Source organism: Xiphias gladius, chromosome 17 (assembly GCF_016859285.1).
Source record: "Xiphias gladius isolate SHS-SW01 ecotype Sanya breed wild chromosome 17, ASM1685928v1, whole genome shotgun sequence".
In the NCBI taxonomy this organism is placed as follows: Eukaryota; Metazoa; Chordata; class Actinopteri; order Istiophoriformes; family Xiphiidae; genus Xiphias; species Xiphias gladius.
This window is the reverse complement of record NC_053416.1, coordinates 5,829,954-5,854,000: the sequence shown is the minus strand read 5'-3', so window position 1 is coordinate 5,854,000 and position 24,047 is coordinate 5,829,954. Positions and strand designations below refer to the sequence as shown.

Genomic DNA, 24,047 nt, shown 5'->3' with positions numbered 1-24,047 from the left:
GAATGCATGCGTGGTACATACTTTAGAGTTGAAATATTAGCTGATGGATACAACGCTGTTCACATTAAGACAGATTTTCTCTTTGCAAACTCCTTCACTTTTTTGCTTCCAGAATTTGTTTTATTGATGGGGCGAAAACACACTTGTTCAACAGACTGTTAGGAAGTAGGACAAAGGGATGAAAATAATCAATCTCTCTGTCTGACTCTGCTGTGCAGAGTTGTCTGCAGCTATCCGTCTTATTTCGTAATACTATGATGAGGAATCTTCTTCAGTGCGTTTGAGAACATATTGTCTGATATCATAGAGCAGCCACTAATCAGAGGAGGGTTACTTTGCAGGTTTCAGATTTGGCAATGCTGCATAAAAAGTGGCTACACAATAAATCTGGCTTCATAGAGCCTAATGAGTGATTCACAGTCACACAGTACCCCCTGACAGCGGGCAATTTTTAGCGACTCACCTTCTTTGAACATTCTCAAGGACACCCTCACTTCCACTCAACATATTTTATAGTGTCAGTGGAAGAAAGACATTCTCCTTGCACCTAGACAATGGTTGTCTTTGTCAGGACTCAATATTTTTAAAGCATTTTTTTTCCAGCTGCCTTGAGTACAAAGGTTTCATCATTGTTAGTTTGTTAAGTAAAACTTAATGGGGCTGACCCGTCAACATAACAAGTTGTTCAGAAAGTACACAATGTGCTAGGAGTCATTTAAACAATTAAGACAACAAGCAGTGCCGTGTTTAGTCTAAACAAAATGGCAACTTTTTACCTCTTAACTCCCAAGATCTAACTTCTTAAAGTAGATCGTTTAGATATCATTCAGAAACTGCAGCTATATAGGAAGAATGGTGGTGCAATGACAAACACCGTTACCTAACAGCTAGGAGGGATCTTGGACCAAATCCACTGGCGGGATATGGTTTCCCCCGGGTGCTCCAGGTCTCTCACACAGTCCATAGACATGCATGGTAGGTCAATAGGAGACTCTAAATTTTCTGTATGCGTGAATGGTTGTAAGTGTCAACTCTGTGGTAGACTGACAACTTGGCCAAGGTGTTCCCCACCTGTTGTCCAGAGTAAGCTGGGATAGGCTCCAAACCCCTGTGATCCTGTAAAGGATAAGTGGCTATATATGATGGATGGATGGATAGGTCAGAAATACAGTAATCTTTCTACAACAAGCTCCATGTTTTTCCAAGATATCTCCCAAGGCACATCATGCAGCTCCTCTAAGAGGATCTCACTACATTCCCAAGCAAGACTGGATATGGCACCGTCCATTGTGACAGAGTAGTTATTACACCTAAGGGACCAGTCACACTTGCATTTAAAACTCACAGTGTTTAATGAGTTCAACTTTGGAGAACTTGAGCCAGGCATAATACTAAGAAACTTTGGAATGAAAATCTTGTTTTTGCTGTCTTATTCTTTGGATCACTGCACAACAAAGTTTGTAACTGCAGGTGAAGCTTGATACTTTAGTCGACTGAAATATTGAAGATACTCTTTCATTCTCTCCACATTTGTTGGTTGGTTAAAGACTAATTGGCTTATATTAATCCTTCCTAAGCACTTTTGCTCTTTAACCAAGCAAGTCCACACTGGGTCTTGCCAGACCACAGTGAGTTAAGTGAGGTTTATATACTGTCTCGTTAAGACTCAATCATATTTGAACCTGCATTGCTGTGTTTAAGTCTGCTTGTCTTTGTTCCCCATAGGGAAGCCCAAAGTCGAGCTGACCTACGACAAGATGTACACAGTAACCAGCCGCCTGACATTCACCGTGAGTAAGGAGGATGACGGTGTACCAGTGGTTTGCATCGTCGACCATCCTGCAGTCAAGGACTTCCAAGCACAGAAATACCTGGAGGTGCAGTGTAAGTACTTCTTGGAAATAAATTAAAAATCGGCATGGATATTTAAACAGCATTATGCCCTTTTTTTTTTTTTTTTTTTGCTCTCCAAGTGTCTCGTCAGCTTAATTCAATAAATTGGACTGCAGCAGGGAAGAGCTTTCCATCCCCTTTAATTAAATGGCATAAGTTTGCTTCTTTTCCCCTAACTAAAACTTTGGTGTATGACATGTATGGCAGTGTAACTGAAGGGAAATAATTTCCATGCACAGGTTATGATGAATAAAAGGAGAAATTTGGACTGCAGTAGAGTAGACTGTTCCATTTCCACTAATTAAATGACATAAATTTGAAATAAAATTTTACTGCATGTCATTGTTATTGAAAAAGATTCTCAGTGCATGATGAATAAAAAGTCGAAATAAATAAAAGAGCTCATTGATGAACATCTCCCAAAGAAATATACTAATGTTGGGTATTATGTTGGCTTTGTATTTCTGTCAGACAGAGCAATATTGTCTTTTGAAGCATTATAAATCAACTGGATTACTGTTGCAGTTGCATTTGACTCCATATTACAGGATATCTCTCTGTCTTTATTTTATCATCCTCATATTCACAGTATCGTCAGAATTAATTTGTAATTTGGGGCCATGAATACGTTAAATCAGTGCAGAGTAGTGTTTAAGTTTAAAAATTTCGGAATTCCATGGAACATGGAAGTACACTGCAGGCACACGTTGTTTGATAGTGTATTACTAGTCTGAAGAAAAACATGAGCCATTAGTTAGTTCCTGTCTTTTAACTAGTTTTATTGTCTCTGCAGCCAAGATGTTTTGGATCGTAACTCAGCATAACGTCTTGCTGACCAGGTTAAAAGGTGTAGGATCGGGGATCAGTGGATGACGACGTGCACCTTAGTCGGCTGTTTGCATGTAAACACGATAGTCTTACAAATACACTTCTCTGGTCTCCCAATAAAAAGGCCGGCAAAGAAGATGCACAACTAACACAGCTGTGCCTATGTGCAGCTCCCCAAATGTCTTAATTTTATCACACATTCACCTTTAAACCATAACCAGCGGTGATATCTCAATCATGACGTTCAAATGTCAAAGGTACCCTGTAATCATTTAGTTTATTTTGCACAAATTGAAACAGAGTACATATAAATATTGTTTATAGAGTAAATAATAAAATGAAAAGTGCATCAACATGGAGAAATTAAATGTCAAATGTAAAACACCAAAAGTAGACTAACCACAAACACATTGGATGAAAAACAATGTTTGTGAACGTGCCTTTGGCGGATTATTGGTATAGTAAGGTGCAAAATACAAAAAAAGATGCAAACTTAGTGAAATTACTAGATAGATTTATTGTCTCGTCTTGTTTGTTTTTTTTAATTTTCCGTTCTCCATATCAAATCCAATTCATTCAAGTTCAACTGTGTGTATACAATGTTGACATATACACGAGCTGCAGCACATTACTCTCTAGAAATACCTTGAATTATACTCTAGAAATCATGTGTGAGAATATGTACTGTATGCATGTTTTTATTTGTGTACACAAATCTTAGTAACATAGTGTTGGGGGTTATAATTTGAAATTCAGCAACTACTTTACAGTTACTAATCCCAGTAATGCTCTGTGACTTTGACATTTGGGGATCAGTCTTACTGGGAGTTTGATGGAGGGTCGATATAAGTTTGGTCTCTGTGCTCAGTTGGCAGACTGACGGGGGATGTGGTTTAGGTGCTGGGTAGATGGTGGCCTCTGCCAAAAGAGGAGAAATTCGGCTCCAGGAAATACCAAAGTCGTCTTATTTCGATTTTGTGTGTCCTTGCTTGGCTGGCTGACGTGGCAAGTGTTAGCCACAGGTACGGTATGTGTACATTCAGGAGTCACCTCCATTTTAGGGTTGCAGGGTGTATAACCGCGTTTCGGAGGTCGGGACTATGGGAGAGCTGTGTGCAGTCACTGAGGCTAAGCTTGCTGCTGGGTGGTCAGTAAATCCCTCCAAATTGAAGGGCTGCCTGCTTGTTACACTCCAGTGTCTTTTTTCTACATGTGTTAAATACAAAAGATGCAACCTGGGTGAGTGGAGGGTTTGGAGTTGTTTAAAAGTACAATTGACTGAGCTTACAGCTGAGTAACCAAAGTAAAGTAATGAGTAATGTAACATATTGATCTTCCTGCTCAGTCGTTAGTAAAGTCATTGTAAATTCTTATTCAACGAGTAATGTGTGATGAGTACTTGATTACAGGTTTCACGTAACATTTACCAGCACTTACAAACACAAGTATTGGCGTAGTATTGGAGACAAAAGTGAACTAATAAAAATGAATAAATAAATTTTAAAAATGATCAAATGTCTGTATTTCATGCCTCTGTAACCTTATGTCTTCAGCCTCTGGCATGTGCTAGCATTCTATTAAAAAAAAAAAAAAAAACTCTTCTGTTGCTATCTGACCTTTCCCTGGGAAAGCAAGAACAGGAGATCAGCTCATGCCTACAAAGGCAGCATGGCATTTTGTTGGCCTCTGATTACAGGGAGCTCACACGGACCACCCGGCTCAGTGCCTCGCTGCTTCATGCAGGGGCTGCTGCTGTCATGCTCTGTGAACACTGTAATGGGCAACAAACAGGCATAGCGAGTCCTGCGGTCCACTTTCTCTCTGACCTCTCTGCTATACAGTTTAATGTTAGCTTTAGAACGTGTTGACCGAGGACTATTACTGTTTTAATGGAACATATTTAGAAACGTGATAGATGATGGTTTCTAAATTTTGTTCTTTGACTTTTCTTCTACCTTTGCTTTATTTTATGGGCCTGTAATTTTCTAGACAACGCTGGGAAGCAGCGTTGAGGAACTTCTCTGTGCACTGACTAAAGACAAGCAATTGTTTGGAATAATTAATTGGATGTGTACTATTAAGTACTAGTGATGTCAGTACACAAAATCCACAGTTCAGTACATAGTTCTGTTTCAGGACTACAGTTCAGTGTGGGAGTTTTTTTGGCAGGGAAAACAAAAGAAATAGAAAACAGTTAGTTTTTTATTTTGAAAATTTAAAAAAATATTTGGGGGATCATTGGCTGTGGTTTTTTTTATTTAAAATGCACTGGACTATTAGCATACAGTTTAAGAAATTTAAGAAAAACACAAATGTCAATATATCAGTAATGCACCATTGTTACTGCAATAAAACTCTAACCAGCATATTTGAAAATTCAAAGTAAATAAAGTAAAAATCCTCTTCAAAGTTAAGGTTCAACATTTTACAAAATATCTTAAATCAACCATTAGAGCCGGCAGTGAAGTTTAAGCTTTTCACGGTCCGGCAAGTTATGCTTATACTCAGCCAAGTTTTGAAGTTTTGTGCAGTGTGTGTATGTGTTCAGTTGCTCTCTGTCTGTCGGCGTCGAGATGAAGTGCTAGGGCAGTGGATAATTCTTGGACAAATACAGCTTGTGCCCATTTATGGGAGGCACAATAAACTCACAGGCAACACATAAGGAAATTATAACACATCTCAAACCCTGTAATAGACTTATTTGTGTGATGCAGTCTGATGGCGTTTTCAAAACACGTCCACAGTTTTTGTCCATTCCACAATATCTAAATAACATCAAAAAGCTCTTCCAGCTCTGGTTTTTCGTTTCCATTCACCATACTAACACTCGCTATATGATCTATACGTCATAGGGGCCACCCGACTAGTGTCCCACTGACAAAGCTGTCTGGCTGGAACACTCACACTTTAGTATTTATGTTTCGCAGATGCCAAGATGTAGGCCTATTTTATCAAAGTAATTTTCCAGTAATTATTTGGCCCGTATGTAGTACCAAACTGAATGTCCTGTTGTGAAGGGTTCAGGGCAAATTCATATACTATACCTTTGCACCTCTACTGAACATGGTCTCCATTTTCCCTATAATTAGCGTAAAACTTCATAGTCCTTTTCATAAACTTTTCCCGGAATCCAGTTACATATCTGTTTTTTTTCCTAGGAAATTTTAATGAACAGGACCTGTAAAATAAATCCTACGCTTTAGGCTGGACCGCAAATAGCGAAGCCAGCCCAAGAAACGCGCATGTCAGTGACTGACTGACTGAGTGATGAATTTACACCATTGGTCAGCCGAATGCCACGTGACTGAGTGCTGAAGTCACAGCATTGGTCAGCCAGCCGAGACTTGGAGTGTTCAAAATGAATTGACACGAACAGTTTCTAATACATCTTCAGGGGGGCGTTTACATGAAGTATTGTTGCCCCCCAAGCGCGAGGTCGGGCTTTCCCTCCGCGGGCACACATCTCTATGCATCTGATTAAATTGACCGCATGGGAGGTGACATAGAGGGGAATGAGCTTCTAACTTTCTCTCCGAGTGATAATTTTACGAGTAAATGTAGCCGAAATCACAGCACAGAGCTTTTCTTTAACTTATGTGAATGTGATTCTGTCAGACAACGTCGCGGTTTTATAATCAGGATGTTAGCAGCGCAGAGCAGCAGCTTGGAAATGGCTTGGAAGTGACTGCTGGTTAACATGTAGTCTTGATGGGCCGCGTTTCAGTCAGTATTTCATACTTGGTCCTTTGTCTGACAACAGAAACTGAAAAACATGTAAATGAGAACAGGGTTATTGGGAATTCGGGTGTATTGAGATACTGTATATGTGAGCACAGCGGGTAGTAGAGAAGCAAACATGGCGGTCCAGCCACATACTAGGTTTGTTCTATTGACCTAGTCTTGTTCTATTTCAACAGTGACATTCAGGTTTTGATTACTGATCACTGGGATAGACGAGATGATTTATGCTGAATTACTCAGTGTGCGGGCAATTTATGAGTGGATTGGAGTGCATTGTGTAGTAAGAATTTAAAGAGCTTAAAAAATTCCAATGTCAGGGGACAGTATACTTAAATAAACCTCCAATGTTTATGTGTATAAGCAAAGCAAGTTGTTTTGCTCTGTTGCCTAGTTGTTTATTCTTAAGGTCAGCTGACTGTGGAGAGATGGATAGTGCCGGCTTGAGTGCTTATGAGTTCAGGCACATAATAAACCAGGTAATTCAGTTGGCATAATGATCCTCTTGCATATGGAAGACACTATTTCATTTCCACTGAAGTGGCAGTATCTCGATCTGACAATGCAGTGTGTGTTTTTCCATCAAGCAAAGACAAGAAAGCTCTGCCATGACTACTTGAGACCATCAAAATAACCTGCAGATGCCTGGCGTCCTTCATATTTATGGCTCCGAGATGACAAGGTCAAACGATGTTGTGAGCAAAGAAAAAGTTGCAGGATGCCATGTACTGCCTGGAGTGGAAACAAAACCAAAGGGTTGCTGTCTAAACCCTTGCATGCCCACTGAGCAGACAACTTGGCTTTTTGCCCATGTGCTGTCCATCACCGAGGCTGAGAGCCGACCACTGACAGGGTTTGATTTAGACAGATGGATGGCCAGACATGTGTTGTTTGTTGCCGAGAAGGCCAGACAGCAGTGTGGAATTTTAACGCCGGCTTTGAAATTATAACTCAGGCCCAATCCCTCTGTCTACAGGCTGATTAAAAATGCAGCACCAAATTATGCATTTAGGCTATAAAACTGGGAGAGGAACCAAAATAATTTATATCTCAATCGGAAAACTGTAATTACGCCATTGTGACTCAACAATCAATCTGCTGTGAGATGACTCAACACTAGAGGTATTTGTTGACAGCATCTAATGTAGGAAAACATCAATGAAATAACATTTCAGAGTAAACAAAGTAGGAATTATGTAATGCCAGAAATGTTAGCCACCATTTTACACTGCTGGTGAAACATATCTTAGTTTTGATTTTTTTTTTTTAATACTTGCACACTAAACACTTTTTTTGTAAATGCTAACAATCCTTGATATAAAAATAAATACATTAGGTTGATACAAAGTCACATAAGCCCTCATTCATGATTTTTCTGATGGTGGGGCACCTCATTTTGTGGAATTATCAACCAATACACGCAATGTTTCAAAGTTTTAAGTCAGAGCAGGACTTCTGTTGCCTTTGTTCTTTCTCAGTTTTACTTTAGTACATGGCAACGATGAATTCAATCCCTACCCCAAATGATAGATTGAATAAAACATTAGAATTTTGTCCAGAATAAAGGATCATCTCTCACACCAAGATGAGAAAAGGAGGCTCTGATAACACCAAAAGCAGTCAATGGATCGCGAACAATAGAAACTCCATGGTTGCAAAGAGTAGCACAGCAGCGACTGTCAAAGCACTCCACTGATTTGTCAAAACAACGTTCTTACATTTTCTTTCCAGCTGTCTCAACTCTTCAACAGTGTCTTCTATTTTTGTGTTGCAACTTTATCAGGTAATATCTTTGGACATAGTTGTGGTCCTGCACTGCACCATACATCTCATTCCCCAAAGCTGTGGCTGGTGTTAGGTTGATTTAAAATTCCTTCAATAATATGCTCAAGGTAGACCCAACACAGCTGAAGAGATATTTTATACAATGGAAAAGCAGGTTGAGGTTAAGGCAGTAGTAGTAGCCAAATGTAAAGGAAAAGTACAGTGAATGTATTTTATTGTTTAATAAACAATAAAATATTGTACTTAATGTCAAGTCAAATCCACCAAGACCAAATCAAGTTTGTGTTCAATCAGAATAAATGTAAAAGTTACTTTCAGAAAAATGAACTTGAATTGATCTCCTCTGACACTCCAACAATGGTCATGGATGTTGTTCTTGCTGCTGCATTTATTGTTGTTTTTAATCCTTTTATGTATAGGGACTATTTCTGTGATCACGGTGAGCAGTTTACCGTGTATTCTGTGTGAAGGAAAATAGTGAAAGCACCAATGGAAGCTGATGGAAAAACAGTTACATGATTAGAAAATGCCATTGCCCAGATTAGCCTACCAATTGATAAATGCTGGAATTTAATAGGACTAATGGTGGACAGAGCTACAGCAGCAAGCGCAGCTGATGTGACCATATCAGATGAGTAATAACGTGAGGAGCCAGGGTAGCTGATTGGCTTCAGCTAATGCTTCAAAAGACTTCTGCCTGTCCTGATGGGACATGAACCCAGAGCATCTGTGCTGATGGCAAACTCCCGTGCGCACATCCGACATCACGACCTCCACATCCCTAGTATTTGCTGCAGCGCCCCTGAGGATTTATCAAGCCAAACACACTGGAAAAGTTAGACAATTTCAAGTGTTACCAGCGAACGTACATCACGATGCAGAGTTGTTGCATCTGGACATATTTTGTAGGAGACTGTTCTGTGTTAGCACTGGAGTGAAAAAAATTTAAGCATATTTTGCAGTTCATACGGGGTATGTAATTCCGCAGACTCCTCAGAGGCAATCTGGGAACCAAAAGTTATGAAAAAATGTACTAAATTGCAAGTCTAGAATCGACCAGAATCCATCCATCAGAAAGACCATAGATGGAGATAGTAGATGTCGTGTAAAGACAGACAATTCTGTGTCAGTCATGTTGTGCCAGCATTTAATTTTCTGTCTCTGTCTCTCTCTAATCCTTTTCAGACAAACCGGAGGTAAAGATTGTGGTGGAATTTCCTCAGGGTCTGACCAGGGAAGGAGAGAACCTCGAGCTGACGTGTCAGGCCAAAGGCAAACCCCAGTACGACACACTCACACAAGCACAAACATTTTAACCCATTGAAAATAGCCATAGGGAGGGAACGCAAACCGACCTGCTCACAGATCCACATTTATGTATTCATGTACATACCTTGACTGCATGCTTGGTGTGTGCATCTGTCTCATTGCAGTGGTGTGTGGACCTGTGTCTGTTACTGTTTTACTTTTGCTATTGAGTTAAAGCGAATATTGAACTTTTGCAGCAGCAAGTAGTGTTGAGTATAGGGATGTTACGGGAACCAATACTTCGGTACCAAGTTAATGCCAAAATTCTGAAAACGTGGCGGTACTTGTTTTTCTACAGTACCGTAGGTACGCTAGAAGTCATAGGTACTGGAGATGTGATTCTTCCGGGACTGTCAAAGACAGCAAAATAATCCCACAACTGTTCTAGTCAAACATAAAGGGAAGAAGAAGAAGGAAGGCAGACAAAGTAACAATACCAACAACACATGGAATGGCAGCAACAGGTCTGCTGCGACTTGTGGAAAAAAAACACAACAAGAGTCGTGAATGGAGATATTTTGTGTTTGAGGCAGATCATCCGGGCCAAGTTATAGAAAACCAAAAGCCAGTATGCAAATACTGTCACAGAGCATTTTGAATGAATTAGGAAACACCTCAAACTTATCTAGGCAGCTCAAAGACAGCATCCGGATGAATTTGAAAACGAAATATAGTACCATTAGATTTAACCCCCATCATTTTGGTCATTCAGATCATTTAAAAAAAAAACTTTAAAGCTTTATGTTCAAATTCACTTAAAAGGATTTGATGGTCAAAAATAGTCCCCTTGTTTTAATTTATTGCCCAAATGAGGATGGGTGTCTGGATCTGAGCATAGTAGAGGATAGAAATGTGAATGTTATTTACAAAATGAAAAAGTGTAGATTCGGCCAATATAGATATGCAGGATATAATAGTTAGAGAAATATGGCTATGAAGAAGAATAACAAGGCAAATATTTAAACACATATACAGTACACATTGATATTCTAAATAATATTGCAGTCATTTTAGTTCAGGCTACCACACCATCCATGAGTTACAATATAACGTTCATGTTAAAAAAGCAAATAAGTCCTCCTCTTTGCAGGGAAATGGTAAGATTTGATGCTGAAATAAAAGAGAGTGCAGAAAAGCAGAGAGAAAATAGAAACTCACTGTTCATCTTGACAACTTCAGAAGCCTTTACAGTTTTTTTTAAGTAAAAATGCAAAGGTACTATATTGTAGTGAACAGAACTGTAAATTTTAATGTTCTCTACTCTGTCATGAGCTTTGCTTCTGACATTCTTCATAATTTCGGTGCTAAATCATCCTCTGACAACAGTTACAAGATAATATCAAACTGCTTATCACCCAGCTGCTCAGAGAGTATCTGTAGCCTCCCATACTGAGAGGAAAATATAATATAGAAACGCTGTTTCTATAGGTTTATAGAGTGAGACTGTAGTTGAACTGAAAACTACTGTATCTTCAGTACTTTCAATGTGCCAATACATTTCCAAGCGTAGTTTTTCCTCTGCCTCTGGCATGGTTCATTTATATGTTAGACTAAGGTTTCAGGTAAAATCGTTGACCAATTCTTGATCCTGACATAATGACAGATCAATATCAAAATACCACCAGCCCTCATCAAAGTAACTTACGATATCTTATTAACAGCTTATGCAGCAGGCTGTTCAATGCTAATTTTCTTCAACCTCAGCTAAGGAAGACCGTTAAATTTTGAATCACCTTGAAAAATGGGTTGGCTTTAGATCATATTTGTCAAACAGGACTGTCTTAGTTGTTGCTGTGCTGTTTCATCATCTGTTGTCCCTCTGACCTGTGGTGTACCCAAAAGCTCCATCCTTGGCCCCCTGTTGTTTTTTATCTATATACTTCCACTTATTAGTAAACACAACAGTCATTATCCTTTATATGCAGATGACATACAGATCTATCTTCTGTTAAGAATTTTTGAGGAGAGCAACCTATGACAACTGTTATGTTCTCTCTCTGATATTAAGTGTTGGATGTCCAAAAATGTCCTACAGCTCAATGATTAAAAAAAAAATCACAAATTATTATTATTATTATTATTATTATTATTAAATTATTATTGTTATTCTTATTATTAAATTATTATCCTGCATGAGAGTCTTGGCCCACTGTCAGCAAATGTTAAGCCACCACCTAGAAACCTCGATGTAATTTTTGAAAGTAACCTTTTTTATGACAATCAAGTCATAAGATTTGTGTAGTCCTGCTTCCTCCAACTGAGGAACATCTCAAAATCAGGTCTTTTCTTTCTCGTGACTATCTTGAGAGGGTCGTACAAGCTTTTATATAGTCATATCCTGATTATTGCAGTTCGCTGTATTAAGGGGTAAGCCAAAGATCAATGTAAAGCCTTCAGTTAGTACAAAATGCTGCTGCTCAGCTTTTAACTATTCAAAGAGACAAGATTGCATAACTTATGTTTTAGCTTTTCTTCACTGGTTATCAGTCTGTTTGAGAGCCGATTTAAAGATTTTACTGATCGCTTTTAAAGCAACATGTCTTACGGGCTCACTTTCTGCAAAATGAAAGATGGGGTTTGGGTTTAAGGTGTGATGGGCAAGCAAATGGGTCAGATTTGGTTGTAGTTGAAATGGCAATGAAAATTGGCTCTAGGAATGTGAAATATTACCACTCCTGGCACATGAACTTGAAAGGTACAAGATGTGGTTGCACTCACCATTGGCTCAAGAACCTCCTCACTGGGAGCAGAGATCACTTCTAATTAGGAGATGTAGTTCAGCTGATGGATAAGAGCGCTGCCTTGATACAAGTACATGTTGTAGAGAGGAAAACTGTGTCTACAACTGTGACTAATGTTACAAAGACCTGAGGCCAGACAATTCTAAATGACCATTGCTGGCTACGTAATCACATAATTGAATGGCTGCTATTTTCCTTTTTCAGGACTTTCAGAGGGGAAATTTGAAGCTGGCCTGTAATTATGAAATACATCAGAATTACTGTGCGATATTTTGAGCAGGTGTTTAATTACCACTGCTTTAAAGGCAGAGGGCAGAGCAGAGAGTGGCGTTGATAATAGCCGAGTTGGTCCTAATATCTCCTAATAGGCATGAATAGGTTGTTTTTTTTAGTGATGAGTGATAATTTTCTGAAGGTATTTAGGGAGTCTGTGAGTCTGTGAGTATTTTTGATGGACTCAAAGCACTCGATATGCACAGATGATGTCAATGTTTTGATTAAAGTTAAAAGATTGCTTGTGGTACACAGAGCGAAGCACAGAGAACAGTCCCCAAGTCAATTTTTGCCACTGTGTCGAAAATGAACTCACAGTGGCCTTTATCTTTGTTAATGAGTTATTTGAAATGTCTGGCTCTAGCATCTAAAAGCTCTTGCTTGTCGCTCATTAGGCTATTATTCCACATGTATCACATCGAAACACAGGTGTTGGTTTGTTTAGATGACAGGTCTTTGTGAAATGAGATGTGATGGAGTGCAAATGAAGCCATTAGAACGAGCAGGGGTGAGTAAAGGTGTGAGAGTTTCAGGCAGGGGACCTGCCGAACTATCCAAACATCACTACAGCTGGTGCTGTTGGTATCAATCATATTAGTATGTTGACAAGGCAGTTCAAATTTGAACGGAACAAAATAATCATCTGATGAAGCTGGAGTTATGAATATTACATTAGAAACAGTGATGGGACCAACTCAAGTTGTAGGCTCTGAAAAGTTTGTAGTTTGCTTTGTGGCAGAGATAAGACGGGTATGGTAAGCTTCAATTCATAATGGTTGCGATTGATTTTAATGGCAGCCCAGGCAACCACGGTCTTTCCATAACCTTAATGAAAGAGCTTTTGTTGCCTAAACCTAACCACAGATAGAGGTCAGAATGAAAACCCCAGGCTCTGATGTGACAGCTGCCGTCCACCCCCGCCCACCTCCCTGTGACTCTGATAATGTGGTCGCGGTTCATTCAATCCAAAAACGTTGCCCATCAACAATAGTCCGGTCGACGGTTACATTTCTCACCACAACATAATTTTGGGAAAACAATTCAGTAATGTATAAACAGAATTTCTCAGAGACAGGGTTGCTCAGAGCCGCCTTCCAAGCCTCCGGAGTTAAAAGGTCTTTGAAATTCGACACAGGTTTTTCAGGGAAGCATTCCTTTAAGGGGATTAGTGGCATGAATGATTAGTGATGATTAGTGGTTATAATTGAAATTGTAATTGAATATTTATTGCAAAATTGAAATGTATTTTGTTCTTTTGAAGTCTGAGTGTGAGTGTGTTCTTCTGCCAAGTTTCGTCTGAGCAGGTGGAAACGCAGGTAAACATTATCCTTTGTGGACAATGTGAATCGTGCTTTTTCCTCTGCAACCTACACAAAAGACTGTATTATTATGTTTTCTTTTTTGTTTTTTATCAGTCATTAATCGACCTGAGTTGTTGTGTGCCCCCACAGTGCAGTCGCTCTCACATTTGCCTAAGCAGCCAGCTCTGAATCTATTTCAGTATGGATGGGGTCACAGGGGGTCACTTACATTTACAGGTCAATTTTGGTTCTGAACTCTGCTGGTTTGCAAAACTCGACCAATTTGACTTGGCCTTAAACTTGACCCAAATTTAAATCTAATCCACATTGTAATCTCTAATCTAATCTCAAACTGTCCTTAATTTGCAGTAAATATTCTCATTTTGAGGATCTAAAACTCTGTATGATTCTCTGAAAGGCAGAATTACAAGAACATGCAAACACACACACACACACACACACACACACAAAGCCCCAAACACTGTGTAACTCTGAATTCCTCTCCCCACCAGCCCCCCACAGTTTTCATACTTGGCATAGAGACAAGCGCACTACCCGTATTCATTTTATAAAGATGAAAACACAATCAATACAGTGAGCCGGGAATTGGAAGTCATTTTCATTAGAGCTGCTGAGAGTTCTGCAGTCATTACCAGCAGATAGCACAGGGGGCCCCGGCTGCAGGCAGCCATTTGTATTCTAGACGCCTGTCCTTCTTCTCTCCTTGCAGCCCCATCTTACCTCTTTTGTCTATCTCTGTCTATCTTCCTTCTCCAGAGTCACTTTTTCCTTCTCGCAACTTCAGATCCACCTATAGAACCTGTTTTTTCTAGGTCATGTCTGCCATGCCGTCTTAGGAAAAGACCTATATTTATTACGTATTTACATTTCATCTGGAGAGCACTTGTAATAGACACGGCACTCTCTCTTTCCAGCAGTCTACCACAGCCATTAAACACACTTGTGGTTGGTTTGTTTGTTTTTTGCTATTGAGCTCCAACTGCTATTTCATATGTTCTCTTCCTGGATTTTTCGCTTCATCTTTTTTTTTTTTTCTCTCTCTCTCCTATTTGCTTGCTCCCTCCACACCAAATGTTTTGAAATGGGGGGAAACAAGTTAAAACACCACAACAAAATGCAACAAGAGAGACCATCAGCACAAGCTCAGGGGAAATAACAGGCGCTGGCAGTGGCCATTGGAAGTTGCAGCAGCAAAATAGAGGTGTTTTGTCTTCTTCTTTTCTCTTCACCCTCTGTGACTCTGGGCGCTCTGAGCTCATTGTCATAAAAATGGAATCTGTCACCCCACTATAAACCTCAGTCAAGGTATAAAAAAGAACAAATACAGACACTTGGTAGGCACCCACCTACCCAGCAACACTCCTAAATATACAAGTGTAAAAAGCCTGTAATTTCAAGACAAGGCTGCCACACAGTTATTGTTGCTTTTAACTCTACACAAAGGGAAGGATGTCATTTAATTTTGTCATGTTTTTTAATGTTTGTTCTAAGTCTCCCTGATTAGCTCTATTTCTAATAAACAGCTGCTAGAAAGTTTGTGAAAAGGGATGTGAATTTGTTTAAATTAGAGACAGAATATAATCTTTGGGGAACTATTAATCTGTTAAGAAATATGGGAAAAGTTTTGTCATGTCATGGACCCTCAAAAAAGACGCGTACTCTATTAAGGGAATAGGCCCCTGTTTAATAATGATGGTGTGGTATTAGAAAAACCTTTGAATATACTGTAGTAATGTGAGAGAGATCATTCTTTTTGGTGGTTCAAAGATGATGATCTCGAATTTAACATGTTTAGACTCTACTAGCAGAACGGGTCTAAGAATAGAAAAAAATGATCCATGTGTTGCTTATTCCATCCAACATTTCATCCAACAATTTGTAGTTTTGGTTGTAATGAACATTGTATCCATAAGGGTTCACTAACAGCGCTTGAGACTTTTAGTTTTAGGATCACATCATCTGTCACTCCCTCCGCCTATCCGTGAGATCTCACCGGTGCTCTGGGGTTCTGCTTTTCAGGCCAAAGCGGGTGAACTGGGTGAAGGTGGATGATGATGTGCCCTCCCATGCCGTCATCACCGGTGGTGATCTTTACATCGAAAACCTAAACAAGTCCTACAACGGAACCTACCGCTGTGTGGCATCCAATTCAGTGGGGGAGTCTTACGACGACTACATCCTCTATGTCTATGGTATGCCTGTCTAACACTTACCCTCTAATACTTAATTATCTCTCTTTGTACCTCTATCTTTATACCGTATCTTCTTCTCTTTCTCTCTCGTGTGCTTTTTTACCTTTTCCATCTTTCCTCCAGATGTACACTCCTCTATATCTAGGATCACTTCCTTTTACGCACGTCATGTCTGAGGTTTTCCGATGTTTAAAAGTCTCTAACCTGTCCCCCGTGTGTAAAAGTTTAAACCAATGAGAGAACCAATACAAGTTCCATCTCAAGTCAGTTCACTTTCTGTATACTGAGAAAGATAAATCTTTTACTTCAGTATATATAACACCATTCACAGTACACCGAGTTGTTTGGAAGATTGTCCCGTGAACCTTAACACCAGAATCATTTAAATGCAGAGATTGAAATGAGGGATTTACAAGATTGGTGAGTTGTCAGCACTGGTGCTCATTGCTAGCACGTGTAGCATAACAAACACTGCGTAATCCAAAGCGTACAGACTGACTTTTAATCGTGACTCTGTTTCAGTACAGGCACAGTGTACTCTTAATCCCTCCCTGTTTCCAGCTGCACTGTGGATGTGGCCATTACCAATAGCTCGTCCCTACACTCTGTGCACTTTGTTGACTTGACTGCGCTATCTTCCGTGCACCTTGATTTCGGAAAAATTAGGTCCTAAGGCTGCATTAAAACCTACATTATCACACTGGAAAAAAAAATGCAGGCAAAATGTCTTAGCTTTTGATAAGCCTTCAAACCATTATTACTATTACTCAAACTGGATAATATTTCATCTTCTCACCACTCCCTGTAGCAAAACACCTACACCAGAGAAGTTCCATGTGATTTTTTTTTTTTTCTAACGCAGTGCTATTTTCATTACCGATGGGGACACCATCATATTCTCCGAATCCTTTCTCTCTCTCTGTGTATTATTTGGTCATTTTAATGACCGGAAGACGAGTTTACAATCTGTCTTCATAAGTGGGCGTCTTTTAGGCTTTATATCTTGTAATCTCAACACTTTCTGCCAGATTTATATCCCAGCAGTGTGAACAAGGCCTTGAAACAACATTTAGACAGTAAGGTAGGGTGATCACATTTACAGAAAATATAATTGAAAAGTTAATTAGAATAAGCAAATAAAATTTTTTAAAGATTTATCGTACATTTTATATACTTTTTTATGGTGGCTAGTCAAAAACGTCTTTAGGGGATACATTGGGTATTTTGGGTTTATGGCCTCAGCATTTTTAAAATCCTGGTTATGGCTCTGAGCCTAATAATCTAAAAGCCCCTGGAGCCCAGCCACGTTTAGAACTATTGTTTTCAGAACATAAAGGTAGTTGGCGATGGGCGACTGTGAGTGAGTTTGTGAGTTTGCAGCAAATGCATACAGTAAACCGGACTACATCAGCTCCAGAGTCATTGGATTTCATTTTTAATATGTGGATCCATAGGCCACATATTAGTTATATTACATGCAGATGTAAGTCAAGTCAAGTCAAGTCAATTTTATTTATATAGCCTAAAATTACAAATCGCAAATTTGCCTCATTGAGCTTTACGATCAATACAGCATGCAACACCTTCTGTCCTTAGAGCCTTGATTCAGGTATGGAAGAACTTGCAAAAAACACTCTGCTAACCACTGGCATAGTGTATAGCGGTTTTGTTTTTATTATTTTTTTGCAAGGACCAAAGCAGAAACCCAGGTGGTGATTAATATTTCAGAGTGGTGTGTATGTTCTATTGACCAATTGGGCTCCCTCCCACGAATCTGGGGTAATCCTTTAACCTGCTTCCACCTACTTCTGTCAGATTTTTTCATTTCTGTGGTTTCCATGTTGAACTAGCAGCCTCCTCTCTTTCTCTATGGATGATTCTCCTCCTCATAAACATTATCTCAATATGCTTTATGCTGTTGATGCCAATAACATTTTCTCCCTGAGCAGGGCATTAGACTCTAATGTGCTCATTTTCCCTGGCCAAAATTACTTCACTATCACTTTTGGTAGACCATGAGCCCACAGAGAAATGATTTGGCTGCTATTGTCAGAGGGAATTAGCAGAGTGAAAAGAGTACTTTTTATGTTGGGGGGGGGGTTGCTCAGTTACTAACGGAATACAGCTGAATGGATGTTATTTACAGCAGAGAGAGTTGTTGATGTAATGATGAGTACAATGAAAAAAAAACCGAGCTACTGTCGCAGATCAGGAAACAGCTTACTGACACCTGCTAGTTTAAACTAACTGTGCAGTGTCAGTGACTCTGTGTCTATATACTGGTTTTATCTTTCTACGAATCAGTTTGACAGATAGATCTTTGGGCTGAAGACGCATTACAGTACCACTCAGATAAGAAATGAACTGCAAAAATTGCATATTTGTATTATTTATTGATCTCTAATCTAAAGTAATGTTAGAGAGCACTTGCACATCGATATTCTTTACTCAGGAAAGTTATACTTCATCCACTAAATGTGCAGTATCATTATGTTAGAATTTAGCTTGCATGGGATTTTCTGACAAATAAGCATTGGCCATATAAAGTATTATCTCTCTCTGATCCTTTGTTAATTTTAAACTATTGTGCTCTGTGTATAACCGGCTGTCAAAAATTTTCCACTGAGGCATTTTTGCGGGCGCACTGATCCTCCAAAGTGCCGCTGACAACTGCAATTGTACCTCAGTGTTTCGTTCATGCTGTGGTTGAAGACAAGCTGTCCAAATCCCGTCCAAACCTTCCTATCACAACAGGTCCGCGAATGGGAGTCTTGTGAGCTGCTGGAGGAAAAGTTCGGCAGACCAAGATGTCTTAAGCAGAGGGATTTGTTGATGCTCGATGCATCGGGGAGAAGAGTGATAAGCAATGCATATGCTAACAAGTTAACCAGGGCAATGCCACCCCAGATTTCTAAGAATCCTTCAGGGTAACTCTACTGTATAACTACGTCATACTTACTACATGTCCATATAAGGTTACTCTTCATGGGACTACATCATTTCCATATATGTGTGAAGATTCTAAGGGATGCCTAATCCTGAGCACTTACTCACATTTTGGCTGGCTCATGTTATACTGTATATTCGAATTACCTCTGTTCCACGTACAGAGACTAACCATGAGACACAGAGACACAGGCTGTTTGTTATGGCCGTCTACCTTATCAGTGCCTTGACAGCTATCCTAGAAACAAACAGTGAACTACTGTTTATAGTGAGGGACGTGTGAGTGCGTCCCGTGTGGACAGGCTGCCTACAGTGAAAGAAAAGAGACTTAATGAAAGAAAATAGACCTAAATCGACCAAAGCTGGTGCGTGCATCCATTGACCATAATGCAAGACAAAACATTTGATTCTCAGTTCAGTATTACTGTGTTGGAGGACACAGCTGAGTGTCATCTTTAGTGTGTTTATTAAGACATTGGAACAATGAATCCTCTCAGTCCATGGTTTGGCTGTGCTGTAAACAGATCATGGATGTATTATGAGAACTATTATAAGAACTTCCATTTAAAGCTGCTAACCTGGGAGATGAGCCAAATAAATGTTCTCCCCCGGTTCTTTTTCATTGTTCTTCCATGTTGTGTGGCCAACTGCACGTGGCCATTAGTGTCCTTCTTCTTAGACTGTTAACAGTGGGATGACGTCAAACACATCAAAATCATGTTTCTTTCGCTCTGGGAAAGTTTTACAGAGGCTACTTTTCATGGTTTAAACATTCATGGAAAAAGAGTAATATATTATCTTGTTTGCAATTAGACTTGTCCTGCCAGTAGTTGTGCAGACATCTCTTTTATAATGGTTGACAGTAGGAAAAATGCTTTTTGGGCAGTACGGGGATTTTTTTAGCAGCAGTACTGTGGTTTGCCACTGGGATAAAATGGCAACAAGGCTGTTTCCCCGCATTTTATCCGTAATTCAGACGCAGCAGTGGCTCTTTTTTTTACTATAGTCATAGGGTCCAAACCCAGGAGCCCAGTATACTTGTGGGGTTCAACAGCTTTGTGGGGACCAAAATGCTAGAAAACAGTAAATGGGCATTAGGACTTGGTTTTAGGCTTAGGGTTAGGGTTAGTCATTCAGTTGGGATGGTTAAAGTTAGGGTGGCGGGCTACAGAATGCATTATGTCATAGTCAGGTCCCCAGGAATGTAGTAAAATAAGGATATGTGTGTGTGTGCATGCAAATGCATTTGTTATCGGTTCAATTACAGCACACATTACGAACGTCAATAAAAGCAACCCTTTTACTTTATACCATCTTATTGCTCACAAGCTGCGTGATCCATAAAGTACAACTTTGCATGAAGTGCGAATTTTCTGGTAATTGTATCAGGCCTTTTGTACGTCTCTCTCCCCAGGCCTAAACAACAAAACCCCATGGTGTGGGCTGCAAGTTGTCCCTCTCTCATCCACCCACACATCCCCACATGGTGAGAGAAACAGAAAGATAAACGCAGTAATGCAACAGGTGGGCAACTAAAAGCCTTGCACCAAAAAAAAACAAAAAACAACAACAACAACAAAAAAAAAACGCAGCGGTCATTAAAACCACATAAATCCTCCACCCTTTCAGAGCTGGTCTTTTGATGACTTTGATGTGTCCGTGGCCCCCACACTACTAATGTCTACTGTAATTCAACAACAAATCATGCCGAACCTTCGCCTTGCTAATGGGAAGACAGGATGTTGTGGCTGAGCTGTCAGAAGCTGATTCTCACATTATGTTCCAGACCCCCCTCCACCGTGTTCGCGCACACACACACACACACACACACACACACACACACACACACACACACTCACACACACACACACACACACACACATACACCCATACACACTGAAACACACACTCTCAGGCAGACCACCTCCTGCTCTTACACCATCACCACCAGTAATGCACCTCGGCTTTGAACCATTTACCTAAGCAGAAGCTGCAAGCAGGGCATGTAGCTAGACACAAACACACTATAATATAGTATATATATAATATAAAACATCTGGTTTTGGTTAAAATAAAATGTTAGACTGATCAAGTGAGTCAGACAGCTTTAGTTTTACTCTTAGGGTGCCTTTACAACTAATGTGTTTGGTTTGGTTAAAACGAGCTCTGGTGTGTTTTGTTCCATTCATTTTGGCTGGTGTGAATGTTGCCAGTCGAACTCTAAACAACCGGATCACAACTACCTGAAAAGCACGGTCCCGGTCTGCTTCCAGCCAGACTCTGGTGGGGTTCATTTGGTGTTAAATGGACCAATCACAGGATGATTATGTTTGTAGATATGTTACTTTAGCATGAATTCAAAAGCTAAACAAATATTAAGTCCAACAGCTGATTCTTAAGAAAGCAACCCCCGGATCTGTATAAACGGAGCATATTCTACATTTATACGGCATCCTTTGGTAACCCTGGTAACACATATGCATTTCATCATGTGACCTTAAGGATTTTTCCTGGTGGAGCTTGTGTCCTACTTTAATAATGATAAAGGGTGAAAGTCCTAAGTCCTTCCAACAGTCAAAAGTAAGGCAATGATCAAAAATTTAAAAAGACAAAATGCACCATGTCTTAGATTGTATTGTATTGTTAGACTCCACAGCAATGCCCCAAAAGCTATTGTGAAAAAGCAGAAGTGTTTACTTTTAATTTGAAAAAAGAAAAAATGTAATCTTAACAGCCACGATATCAACACAAGTTCCCAAGCCGTACATTAGATCTCTGTAACCTAATGATAAAGTCTGCATGGAACTTCCATCCCCCAACAACCCCCATGCTTGACAGCCAGAACAAATGCAGCCATGGCCGGCATCCTCTCTAATACATCTGATTCCCGAGTATTGTGACCCTAAGTGATGGAGAGCACTGTGAGCTTGGCTGACACTAACAATGTTAACAGCAAAAAGAATGCGGTCTGTACTGCTCTAACTCTCACTGCTGCTCTTACTTCACAGGGTAAGAAAATACAACCATCAGGGTTTTCCTCTCACAGTCGAGTGAGACCCAGCGCCAAGGGGTTTTAAGTTGTTTACTGCCGCTTACCCAATAACTGAGTTCTCTTCTTCCCTGCTCCTTCAAGAGCATAGGCTTTTATTGCACACCGGCAGCATGTTTAGTGACCCTGGTGCTCTCAGTCATCTTCCTACTTACTTTACACTTTTACTCCATTAAAACACATGGGACTTTCTACAGAAATCACTGTTGGCTCTTTAAGTGGCATCCAACTTGTCTTCCGCAGGTGCAAAGTGTCCTGACACATCCCATTTGTAAGTGCTCTAAGTTAGCTGAAATTGCACTTGAGTGGAAGGGAAATTGCCGGTGTATAATGTTAGGGAGGTGGGAAAGTAATTCATCACTTCCAAAACAAATTTGCAAGGGGGTTTTGAATCCTGTCTGTGTGTTATTAGACATTTTAAACACTTGGATTATTCCGCTAATATTTTTTATCCTCTTCTGCCATGTATCAATTTATGACACTACACTTGTAATTTTGTGCAATTTCTATAACTTTAACTGAACTTGAACTACAATGTACTGTATGGAAATCTTTTTTTTTTTTAGATTAATTTAGATTATCCCTTATATGAGAGATCAATGTGGCTTACTCCAAGTAGCTGATATTGTTATGTTGTATTTATTCCTATTTTATTTCTTTCACAACTTCCCTCTGGAAAGATAATATGGAAGGCAAGAGTTCAAAGACAGACAATAGGGCAATATGTTATGCTGTTTCACAATGTTAGCATCCACTTAATGTCACTTCAAGTCAATTTCAAGTTTATATGTGAAGCCATTAATCACAGTAAGCGTGTCAGGGCTTCACTAGTTCAGAGTAGACAGGAAATAAGGAAATGTCTTAAGAGGGCAAGGGAAAACTTACAGGAAAAATGGAGAAACCTTCTGAAGGATAACATTAAAGTAACCCTTCCAGGGCTAAGATGCAGCAAATTGATAGTACGACAAAACAGTAAATCAGTGATACACTTAGGCATTGTAGCAGTTCAGAAAAGAAGGGCAGAGAAAAAAAAAACAGTGAAAAGGGGGGAAAAAACACTTTCTGCTGAGGTCACAGCATTACACAAGGCAGCATATAACAGAAGTTCAGCACCTACGCTAATATGAGTAGTGCTTACATCCATTCCCAGGCAGAATGTCACACTGGTAATGGCACGGAAATTTACAATATGTCGACAGTAAAGGAGGAAAAGTGTAGCTCAGATATGTTTTATATTGACTTTGGTAGAAAGAAAGGTTGTTTTGGTTTGTGTGTTCCACCTCACGTTTACTCTTTAATATTTAACTAATGGGGTTAAACTAAAAAGATAAATGTCTATTATACAGAGAGTAACTGTTCACTCTTTATCAGAAGCACATGGTAGTTTAGATGTCTAATACAAAAATTTCCCTAACTTCATTAACCTAACTATACTTCTAGAAGTCCTATCCCCAGATTACATTTTAGCATCAGCATTTAATCTTTTAGTTGCTTTTTATATAACACATTTAAAAGGACGAGGCAAAGCTGGACTAGATAAGACTACAATAATAAAATTGTACTATACTGTACCAAACTATACCATACAATACCATACCTTACTAAACAATAGTATACTAGACTATATCATACCATACTATCCTACATTACACTGTACTATAATATACTATACTTAACTATACTATAACATTAACAGCTACATTTATTTATTTGGTTTTTATCCAAAACGACTTAAAAGTTGGGGACAATACTTAAGCTTCAGTACAGTAGGAGACCTTGAACTAAGTGCTAAGTCCTCGATCTATTCAAAAGACAAAGTGCAAGGAGATCAAGTAAAGAAGTGCACCGAAAGTGTGCAGTAAGTGCTAGTTCGGCACGTTGGGGTGTTAGAGGTGTTAGGAGAGGATATACTCTCGGAAGAGATTGGTCTTCAAGAGTATCTTGAGGATAAAGAGGGACGCCCCTACTCTGA

General features: G+C 39.5%; 1 protein-coding gene across 5 annotated transcripts in view; it reads left to right on the top strand.

Annotated features, from left to right (window-relative positions):
* cadm1a (cell adhesion molecule 1a) overlaps positions 1 to 24,047 on the top strand; it is a 374,105-nt gene that overhangs the window by 302,291 nt on the left and 47,767 nt on the right. For all 5 annotated transcript variants that reach the window (XM_040151021.1, XM_040151024.1, XM_040151022.1 and 2 more), the window contains 3 exons: positions 1,726 to 1,884; positions 9,430 to 9,526; positions 15,908 to 16,080. In XM_040151021.1, coding sequence (XP_040006955.1) covers positions 1,726 to 1,884; positions 9,430 to 9,526; positions 15,908 to 16,080 — 429 coding nt within the window. The remainder of the gene's footprint in view (positions 1 to 1,725; positions 1,885 to 9,429; positions 9,527 to 15,907; positions 16,081 to 24,047) is intronic.